General features: G+C 42.6%; 1 protein-coding gene across 1 annotated transcript; it reads right to left on the reverse strand.

Moving 5' to 3' along the window:
• Positions 1 to 1,822: 1,822 nt before the first annotated feature.
• LOC148044467 (protocadherin beta-16-like) lies at positions 1,823 to 4,474 on the reverse strand. Its single transcript, XM_087722129.1, has one exon. It carries the CDS (start codon positions 4,472 to 4,474, stop codon positions 1,904 to 1,906), a length of 2,571 nt encoding a protein of 856 aa, XP_087578255.1. The 3' UTR covers positions 1,823 to 1,903.
• Between the last annotated feature and the right edge of the window lie 7,197 nt (positions 4,475 to 11,671).

An 11,671-nucleotide genomic window follows, 5' to 3' on the forward strand; every position in this document is an offset into this window, starting at 1 on the left:
TATTGATGTTTCTGATATCCAGGGACTATAAAACTTTATTCAGTCTGTTAGACTATTATAGTTTATAGATAAACTTAGGGCCGTGAGATCAAGCAGGTAGTAAATAAATGGAACCTTCCCCAAAACAAGATAGAAATGTTTCTGAAAAATGTATGGCTAATGCAACTTAACAATCCATTGTTTGCCCATCCTCTATTCCTACTTCCAAACACAGCTACTATTGTGTTTGTATGAGCAAATATTAAATAAATCATAAATTTATACTCAATCATGATCAGAAATTGAATCTTGGCCCCTTGTTTATTTAAAAAAACAAATAAATATTCTCTGACTCTGCTCTGATCCTTCTCAAACTTGATACTAACCATGTACATTTACAAACTGCATGCTATTTTCTCCAAATCCAGTCTGTCAGTGTGGAAATTGGATTAAACCTCCTTGGGAGTAGAGCGTAGAGACACAAGAGCAATGAAAAGTTGTGCCTTCCAAGATGGCATCAGAGGTGGTATTTAGCTAGTTTGAACTGGTTTTGGCGAACTGGTAGCAGAAATTTTGAGTAGTTCAGAGAACCGGCAAATACTGCCTCTGGCTGGCCCTGCCCCCCCCCCCCCCGCTTCCATCATTCCCTGTCCTATATTCCCTTGTTTTTTTAGCTCAGTTGATTTACATGGCAGAGCAGATTTCTGCACCTCAGCCAAGCTAAAAAGACAGTTCGGCTAACCAGCGCTTTCACCAAGGCTGGTCTTTGAGTGCTGCATGCGTGCACGAAGCGCTCTCTCACAGAACTGGTAGGAAAAGATTTGGAATCCCACACTGGATGGCATGTACTGTTCCAAAGGACTAAGGTTAACTTACAATGGGTTTCCCACTAGGACTTCATAGTTTCTCAAACTGGATTGCAACTCAGAGAAATTTAAAGGAATATAGAAGGCAAAATGACAAAATGATAGTACTATCAACATTTACTCAGGGCCTAACACCTTGCTCTAACTGCAGAATCCACAATGGTCACTGCATTACCACAAAGAGAACTCCTGTGATATAGTGATTAAATTTTGGAAATTAGTAGAGCAAACCATGTTCAATTTTAAACTGTCAGCCATTGCAAATCATTGTTTAAAATATTTGAATAAAGTATAAATCAATGTATAGGGAATCCTCAAAATATGACAGCAGTTGGGACTGGCATTTCTGCCATTAAGCAATGCATTCATAAATCATGTGATTATATCACTTAGCAATAACAAGTGAAAATCACCTTTTGCAACTTCCTGCCAACAACCAAAATCAGTAGGGAAGCTGAGAGATGTCTAGGCTGCTCAGAAGCTGGCCAGCATAGAGGGAAGTGGCTACTGCTCAGTTGGAGAGGGAGTGGAGAGGTGCACAGGTGGCCAGAAAGGCATGCCAGGGCTTGGGGTTCCTACTGCTATGTGAGGGAGGGTGCACCTCTGGCTGGGGAAAATCAGTATGATTGCAGTGAGGTTTAAAGGGGCTTAATAATTGGCAAGGAAGGCTCAGTGTGAGCACAACAGGGCTTGGAGTGGATGTTGCTGGGTAGAGGAGGATGCACAAGAGTACAAAGGCCAGGATACACAGTGTGAGCACAATGAAGCCTGGGGAGAGGGTGCAAAGGTGTATGAGTGATTGGCGAGGTGCAACATGACTGCAGAGAGGCTGGGGAAATACATGTGGCGGGGTAAGATTTACCTGAGCAGTTTTCAACCCTGACTGCCAGATTCCTCATTGAAACTGTTTGTGGGAAACCTGTGCCAAAGGTTACAGATTGTGGCCACGTGATCATGGGATGCAGGGCCATCCTATGTGTGATCTGGCTGCCGAGTTCCCACATCGCAATCAAATGACTGGGACAGGTGGAACTTCTAGGATTGGTCGTAACGACCACTCAGCGCATTATAATATAAATCTTTGCTAAAGGAATAGCTGTTAGCCAAGGATTACCTATAAAAGAATTGTGATCTATGTTCTCAACTAAAATTAAAGTAAAATTACCTGTTTCATTAATAAATAAATAAGCATTTAGTTCAAGAATAACTGATAGAGCAAAAGGAATAGAGGGAGAATGAATAGGAAGAGGCTGAATTAATTGCATGTTTTTCCTCACCTCTTTCTTTGCGCCATTTACTGCAACCTGCTCAGAAGTATCTTGGATGCCTGAAGAAATATTACTGTTCCCTGGGACGTTAACATCTCCCATCGAAAAGACAGGAAAGAGAGGCCTGAGAAATCGGAACTCGCTACTTAAGGATCCACCAGTCAAACAAACATCATAACGGTAAGTCCTGGAAAGCGACCCATTCTGTGAATCAGCACAGTTCCCTGGAGTATCAGAACTGGCAGGTGGGAAGTGAGGATGAGTAGTAGGAAATTGGCTTTGTGGGTCCTTCTTGAAGATTTTGACCACAATAAACACAACAATGCAGACCAGGAACACAAAGGAGACTGCAGCCAAGCAGATCACCAGATACTTGGTCAAGGTTTTATCTTCTTCCGGTTCTTGCACACTGACATCCACCCTCCTCAGGAAGGGATCCGAAAAGCCATCCACAAGAAGAACATTAAGCAACGCCGTGCTGGTCTGTGGAGGAAGGCCGTTGTCTCTGACCAGTATCACCAGCCTCTGCTTACTTGTGTCTCGCTCATTCAGGACTCTCCTGGTTTTCACTTCCCCATTCTGCGCTCCTATGCTGAAAAGGGCTGGGTCTGTGGCCTTCAGCAATTCATAGGAAAGCCAGGAGTTTTGGCCAGAATCTCCGTCCACTGCAACCACCTTGGTGACCAGATAGCCGGCCTCGGCTGACTTGGGAAGCAGCTCATTGCATGGGGATGTGTTGTTCTGGAGGGGATACAGGAAGAAGGGAGCGTTGTCATTCTCATCTATGATGTGGATTCGGACAATCACTTCTGAGCTCAGGGAAGGAGAACCACCATCAGATGCCCTCACAGTGACTCTGAAGCCTCTTATCTGCTCATAGTCCAGGGATCGGAGGGCATACATGTTTCCAGTTTCAGAGTTGATTGAGATGTAAGAAGTCACCATGCCATCACCCTTCCCAGGCAGAACTAAGTAATTCACTTTAGCATTCAGCATTGTGTCCACATCCAGAGCATGGACTGAGCCAATGAGCAAGCCTGGAATATTATTCTCCCTGATTTGCATGTCATATGAAGACTTTTCAAAAACGGGAGAATTATCATTGACATCGGAGATCTGAACATTAATCAATCTTGTGGAAGTGAGCCTAGGAGCTCCCCAATCAATGGCAGTGATGGTGATGTTGTATTCAGTGACCGTCTCTCTGTCTAGGGGACTTTGGAGCACAAGCTGATAAAAGTTGTTTGTGGTGGCTTTCAGCACAAAAGGGAGTTTCATCGGCACGGAGCAGGACGTTTTGCTGTTGTCTCCAGAGTCTTGGTCTCTCACATTGAAGAGGGCCACCATTGTGTCCAGAGGAGAATCCTCCTTTAAAGTGCTGATCAGAGATATGATAGACACTTCTGGGGGATTGTCATTCTCATCTTCAACCTCTATGAGTATATTGCAGTGCCCTGAAAGACCCCCTCCATCTGTTGCTCTGATGCTCATGCTATAGCTCTTTTCTTTCTCATAATCAATCTGTCCACAAACAGTTACTTCACCAGTAATTTTATTTAAATGAAACAAATTGTTTATTCTTTCAGGCACCTGATGGAATGAGTAGAGGATTTGCGCATTTGAACCCAAATCCAGATCTGTAGCTTCCACCTTAATCACAAGAGTGCCCTTAGGGAGATTCTCCTTTATTCTTGCCTTATATTCAGACTTACTAAATAGAGGAATGTTATCATTATGATCCAGAACATTAATATTAATTTGAACTGTGCCGGTTTTCTTTGGAACTCCTCCATCAATAGCCATTAGAATCAATTCAAGATGTGGCATCCTCTCCCTATCTAATGTTTTCTTCAAAACAAGGTATATATTGTCTTTTCTATCTTCATTCTTTTGTACTTCAAGCTGAAAATGCTCATTAGGACTGAGAATGTAATTTTGGATGCTATTATTACCCAAGTCATCATCCTGAGCTAATTCTAAGGGAAATATCATATTTATTGGAATATTTTCAGCAATGTCCATCTTAACATTGTTTTTCCAAAATTTGGGTGCATTGTCATTCACATCTTCTATCTTGATTTCAATATTAAATATATCTAAGGGGTTTTCCAAAACAAGCTGAGAAAGAAGTAGACAAGGAACATTCTGGCCACATAAAGCTTCTCTGTCTATTTTATCATTAGTCAACAGATTCCCAGTTTGAATATCAAGGTGGAAGTATTCCTGAGTGCCCTCAGCAACTAAATGTGCTTTGCGTGTGGTAAGCTCCCCTGTTTTCAGTTTCAATTCCTTCAGCACATTAGCCACCAGAAACCCCTTTTTCTTTTCCTCAGGGACAGAAAAGCGAATTGAAGCACACATTACTCTAAGGAATGAGAAAGAGAGAAGGATATACAGACCTTGCCTTTTCCAAAAGCAATTCTCCATGATTCCAGTCCCTTCCTTGTAGGCTCAAATTCTGCCCCAAAATTCAGTTTTTCTTTCCTTCCTTTGTGATTTAATTGTTCAAACCCTATTTAATTGTTCAGTCTTTTGCCATCTTATAATCTGCAACATTTCCCTGCCAGAGTCAGATTCCTTTTGTGCAGTTTTGTATTACTGTTTCCCCCTAATTCTGAGCAAGCAGAACAAAATTTCTTTGTTAATATCGCCACCATGTGGTGAACTAGGCAAAAATTCTATCTGCATGGTTTAGATCAGTGTTTTTCAACCTTTTTTGTGCAAAGGCACACTTTTTTCATGAAAAAAATCACGAGGCACACCACCATTAGAAAATGTTAAAAAAATTTAACTCTGTGCCTATATTGACTATATATAAAGTGTTTTTCCCACGGCACACCTTACACTATGTCACGGCACACTAGTGTGCCGCGGCACAGTGGTTGAAAAACACTGGTTTAGATTCAGTAACACATTGAATCCATTTTAATCTGTCCACTAGCTACCCTACCCAGCAGATTATCTCATTAACTGTTTAATTATATAGAAAAAGAAACAGCGTGACAATCTGCAAAAAAAATCAAAGTTATTGATAAAGACTGTAATCCAGTCCTTTCGCAGTTGAGTTCTGAATGACTGTGGCCATATAGTGACCCTTTAGGTGGCTTCTGTTGTGCACCCAAGGATATAAAGTTTAAATCTGTGTAAGGAAATCATTTCTGCTTTGAGGCACCTTGGCAACATCTTTCAAGGTATTCAGTTTGGATTACCAGTGACAACATCCTTCTACAATTTTTTTGCTGTTGCTTGTTGTCCCATTTGGGAGAGGGGGGGGGGGCTTTGAATCATGCTCCTGTCAACTGCCCTTACAGTTTTCTTGAAAAGTTTTTGGGAATCCTTTGCCTTCTTCCTAGGCATCAGAGAGAAAGATTAGCTTATGATCACCTTTCCATGTTACTGTCTCAGAGGAAAAATGTTTCTTACATTCCTTTCTTGGTGTCCTTTAAATCTGTTTACAGCACTTGTAAACAGATTTAAAACAAAAAAATCCATTTTTTGTTAGTCCTTTTGCAGTATAATAACTTATACATTAACCATCATGGGTAAAATACCTTAGAGATTTGCCTTGTATGATACAGGTTTGCCCTTATGGAAATATGGGAGATTGGAAGATGAAATAGGAGAGGGGAGAGAGGTTCTACTCTTTCATCATTTCTCTAGGGAACAGGATTCAGACGTAGCCCATTCCCTACTGAGGTTATCCCTTAAAGAAGTAAAATACTGCGGCCACAATGGTCAAGATTACGCAGTAGAAGGAAGATTATTGTTAGAGCTGCCATTCTCCGCTCACACCTAGTGCTTCCTTAGATGCTAATCTGTCATTAGCCATGGAGGGATAGAGCTGTGGGGAGATGGGGGAAACCGAAAGCCATCTTCATGCCATTCTGAGAGATCCCAAGGCTGCAGACCAGGGAATGGAATGTAACACCCATCCATCTACCTAATCGTTACCAAAGCATCTTCTCTGAATATGACTGGACAATGGGGAGCTAACAGGGGTGGACCAGAGAAGGGTTAACTAGGGAATCTTCACACACAAACTCTTAGTTCTGACTTTGTTTATTGTAACCACTTGGCTTTTAGTAAAATTAACCTTTTTGCTACCAATTGAGTCAAGAGTGTTTCTTTCCCAAGGGATGAAGCTGGGCCAGGTCTGACAATTACTTTCAAACTACACTAGGAAAAATGTTCCTAATAGTCATGTTTATGACCATCTGTTTGGAATTAATTGCTTATACTAAATATACTGGTCATACTTGAAAGCTAACTGAAAAGCAGAGTTGGAAGGGATCTTGGAGGTCTTCTAGTCCAACCCAAGCAGGTGACCCTATACCATTTCAAACCGATGGTTGTCTAAACTCTTCTTAAAAACTTCCAGTGATGGAGCACCCACAGCTTCTGAAGGCAACCTCTTCCAATGGTTAATTGTTCTCACAGTCAGGAAGTTTCTCCTTAGTTCCAGGTTGCTTCTCTTCTTGATTAGTTTCCATCCATCGTTTCTTGTCTTGCCTCCTGGTGCTTTGGAAAATGGGTTGACCCCTCTCATCTTTGTGGCAACTCTGAAATACTGGAATACTACTATCATGCCCCCCACCCCCAGTCCTTCTTTTCAGTAGACTAGACATACTCAATTCCTGCATCCATTTTTCAAATGATTTAGCCTCCAGGCCCTTAATCATCTTTGTTGATCTTCTCTGCACTCTTTCCAGTGTCTCAACATCTTTTTTATACTGTGGCAACAAAAACTGGATGAAGAATTCCAACTGTGGCCTTACCAAGGCATTATAAAGTGTTACTAACAGTGATGATCTAATCCATCTGGTCCTGGTGAATTTAACTTTCTAGCATGATCAAGTATTCTCATACCATTTTCTTGCCTATTTTAATTTGTATTACTTGTCTGTCCTTTATGGTTCTGTTTTGTCAGAGTTTGTTGCAGCAATCACATCCAGAAAGCACACACAGGTAACTGATTCAGCAAGATTCATTAATTTCTCTTTATGTATAATATAACACATGAAGTAATTATACAATACCAAAAGTAGGTTTTCCAACGTGGTAGCAAAAAGAAGCAAAACACAAGCAGAGGAGAAGAGTTCCAGTTCAGAGCAGCAGACAAGTTTATTTGAGCTCACCACACACTCAGAGATACAGACTGAACCACACCCTGGTTTCTAGCTGCCTCCGTGTTGCTCACATAGGAAATATGCTTTCAGTTTTTCAAACAGCCCTCATTGGCTGACCCATTACTATTCTTATCCAAACAGTCCCCTTGGCTGACTGGTTGCCATGTCTATTCCAGTCTATGAACATATTCTGACATGTTTTTGGTGGGTTGGGTTATTTTTTTCTTTTGCGTTAAGACAGATGCAGAGAAAGAATTAAGCAGCTCTACTTTTTCCTTGCTGCCCTTCACTTCTTTGCCATCTTGTTCCATTAGTGCTGGAACCTTGGCTTCTTCCGTGGGGAGGTCCTCTCCGAACTGTTGCATGAAATTCCACATCTGAACCAAGAAAAAACCTAGGTCTTTTGATTTCCCACCAAATTTCCCACCAAGCGGAGGAACGTAGCCATCCAACATCTGCGGGGGGCCCTCCCCCTCTTGGAATGGCTCATCCACTGCTGCTGCTGAGGCCGGGACTTCTCCATCCAGATCAGCTCCACCATCTGCCCCCCCCACCCCCCTTGGGCAGAACAGGGTCCCTGCAGTTCTCTCCTCTGTTTCTAGGAGTTCAGTCTCTCTTTCAGGACCGCTCTCATGTAAGTGTCGCCTCTCCCAAGCCTCTTCAAAGAGTTTCATAGACTGGGACATCATAAGGTTCTCCTCATCGGCATCCTGCCAAGCAGCTGCTGGTCGCAGATATCGCCTTGTGGTAACTCCAACCAGAATTTCCTCAGGGTCATACTTCTGTCCCACTCCCAACGACCACCTGGGGCAGACGGATTGTTATTCCAAGTGTAGTCCAGCCATTTGCTCCGTTTCCAAAGGGCACGAGGATGCAGCCTCTCCCATGCCGTCCTCGCTGCCTGGGTGGGACATTCTTTTGAAAGTTTGGGATTTTTTTACACTCCCCTTGGAAGGTGTTAGCTGCGGGATGAGTGCGAAACTGAGATCTTGCTTAATGTCAAGCCAGCCTCCCCCAGTAACCAAGAAAGAAACCACTCAACTCCATTTTGTACTTTTACTGGTTATGAGTAGATAGCAGCTAAGCAAAGCAAGATCTGAGGCAAAAGTGTGTGTAATCATAGATATCAATATGTGACCCAACTCCCTTCCCCTGTAACCCCATCCCATAGTCCAATCCACACAACCCTCAGGTGTCATGTGGGTTCCATCTTCAAAAAGTATCATCAGGTTGGTATGCCGGACAGTTGGCCTTGGCGGGCAAATCCACTATCTGCAGCATGTGCAGTAGATGGTGAGAACAAAACTCGCTTTTAACAATCACTCCTGTACTTAAAACTTCCCCTCCCAAATACCATGCCTCCCCCTCCCCATTTCAATGACAGCCGAAAGCAAGTAGTGAAGCAGCGACTGACAGCTTGTCTTTGTTTTCAACAAATTAGTGATAAGGCGGGTAATCTGGGCAAACAACAGAATGAATTGCCTGTAAAAGTTGGCAAAGCCAAGGAAACTCTGCAACTGTTTCCTCGCTTGGGGAGGTCTAGCACCACCTCACTTTATCTGGTCCATCTCCACCCCCCTCATGGGATATTTGGTACCCTAAGTTTATCTATCTTGTCCCTGTGGAACTCACATTTGGACACTTTAGTGTACAGTTTGGCTGCTTGGACTTTGTTCAGGACTGCTCTGACCAACATCATGTGCTCTGCTTTTGTCTTGGTGTAAATTAATATGTCATCAAGGTATACCAAAACTCCCTTATATAGGTATTCATGGAGAACCTCATTTATCAGCTACATAAACACACCGAGGGCTCCCTGTAGTCCAAATGGAAGCATGTTAAACTGGAAACATCCTAGGGAGCAATTAAAAGTAGTCTCCCATTCATCCCCTTCTTTAATTCTGATCCAGTAGTAGGCCAAATAAATCTTATTTCATTCTTTGACAAACTGATTAGTGGATTGGTGAAATGCCATGGACATAGTGTATTTTGATTTTAGTAAAAGATTTAATAAAGTAGACCACAACTATTTTTGGAGAAGCTAGAAAAATGTGTGATAGAAAAAACAAATGTACAGGTACACAATAGGTGAAACCTGGCTCAATAGCAGTAACTGCAAGAAGTATCTTGGAATCCTCATGGACAGTTATTTAAATATGAGCCAGCAATTTTTTGCAGCCACCAAAATAGCCAATATAATCCTAGGCTACATTAAGAGAGAGCTAGAACAAAGATCATGTGAAGTTTAGTACTGCTTTATAATGCTTCCTATCTAACAAAATGAAAGTCAACGTAGAGAAAAGTAAAGTCTTATATTTAAACAAGAAAAACCAAAAGTACACATATAGATTGGGTGAAACCAGGCTTAATAGCAGTAACTGTGAGAGGGATCACAGAAAGTGAAGACTATTGAAACGGATTATTTCAAAAGGAACCTTTAATTAAGAGGAATGGAAGCCGTTAAAGGCAAAGCAACATCTGAATCCCTTTAGGCAATGCAAGTAGAATTAAAGTAATAGTGACCCCCTCCTATTTGTTAGAATGCAGATTGTAGCCAATACACAACTGTGCAGATGTTTCCTTTATCAACTGCCCTGAGAGCCAAATAAAAATACATTCCCATGGCTATCTTCCATTAGGCATTAAAGTAAAACATCCCACACAGCCATCATAAACATTCCCCAAAAGGGGATGGGATCTCAAACCTCAAACTGGCGCCAGGAAATCAGTTGTAAAATATCAGTTGTCACAGGTACTGCCAATAAATTGACCCCAAGGCCCTCCTCCTCCCAATTGAATGGCAGTATCACTTTTATGGACACTTAGAGTCAATGGACAATCAATGAAATATGAACCAAAAGTGTGCGGCGGCAGCCAAAAAAGCCAATGCAATCCAAAACTGCATTAACAGAGGCATTCAATCAAGATCACATGATGTACTAATACTAGTAAGACCACACCTAGAATACTGAATCCAGTTTTGGTCAATACACTATAAAAGGATGTCGATACTCTAGAAAGAGTGCAGAGAAGAGCAACACAGATAGTTAGAGGACTGGAGTCTAAAACGTATTAAAAACAGTTACAGGAACTGGGCATGGCTAGTCTAGTGAAGAGAAGAACCAGGAGAGACATGATAGCAGTGTTCCAATATTTAATGGGCTGTCACAGAGGGGAGGGGGTCAGCCTGTTTTCCAAAGAACCTGAAGGCCAGTCAAGGAATAATAGATGGAAACTGATCAAGGAGAGATTCAACATAGAAATAAGGAGAAATTTTCTGACAGTGAGAACAATCAACCAATGGGAAAGCTTGCCTTCAGAAGTTGTGGGAGCTTCATCACTGGAAGCTTTCAAAGAAGAGACTGGACTGCCACCTGTCAGAAATGGGTTGGGATCTGCTGCTTGGGCAGGGGGTTGGACTAGATGACCTACAATGTCCCTTCCAACTCTATTATTCTGTTCTGTTCTGACCACACTTGGAATACTTCATCTAGTTTTGGTCACCACAATATAAAAAATATACTGAGACTTTGGACGAAGTGCAGAAAAGGGCAACAAAGATGATTTAGTGGCTGGAGGCTAAAACATATGAAGAACGGCTGCAGGAATTGAGTATATCTAATCTAGTGAAAAGGACAAGGGGAGACAAGATAGCAGTGTTACAATATTTAAGGGGCTGCCACAAAGAAGAAGGAATCAACCTATTTTCCAAAGCATCAGAAAGCAAGGCAAAAAGAAATGTTTGGAAACTAATCAAGGAGGGAAGCCAGTTGAACAAAAGAGAAATTTCCTGACAGTGAGAATAATAAACCAGTGGAACTTCGGAAAATTGTGGGTGCCTCTTCATGGAGGCTTTAAAAAAGAGATCAAATGGACTTTTGTCTCAAATAGTATAGTCTCCTGCTTGTGCATTGGGTTAGACTAGAACTGTGATGGCGAACCTATGGCACATTTCTGAGGGCATGTCAGTTTGGGAACGGGTTTCCAGTTTGTGTTTTGGGCTGTTTTTCGCCCTCCGGAGGCTTCAGAGAAGCTTCCTGAAGCTTCTGGAGGGAGAAAAATGGCCCAACGGACAAGCCGGAAGTCTGCTCCAGAACTTCTGGTTTGTGTGTTGGGCTGTTTTTCGCCCTGCCCAGGCTCCTAGAAAGCCTCTGGAGCCTGGGGAGGGCAAAAAACGGTCAGACCGGGTCCACTGGAAGTTGGAAAATGGGCCATTTCTCCCCTCTGGACGGCCTCTGGGTGGGCGGGGGAGGCTGTTTTCACCCTCCCCAGGCTCCAAGAAAACCGTGTGTGCATGCATGGGGCAGCAGGGGGGGGGTGTCATGTGTATATACGCAGGAGGCACAGTGCGGAGGGGGCATTAAATTAGAGTGGTTGTCACGCAAGTGCGCGTGACAACACACGCACGTGTGCTTTTGGCACCTGAGGTGAA

The sequence above is a fragment of the Thamnophis sirtalis genome, unplaced genomic scaffold (assembly GCF_051295495.1).
Source record: "Thamnophis sirtalis isolate CommonGarterSnake01/CBP01778 unplaced genomic scaffold, rThaSir2_p1.2 scaffold_8, whole genome shotgun sequence".
Classification (NCBI taxonomy): Eukaryota; Metazoa; Chordata; class Lepidosauria; order Squamata; family Natricidae; genus Thamnophis; species Thamnophis sirtalis.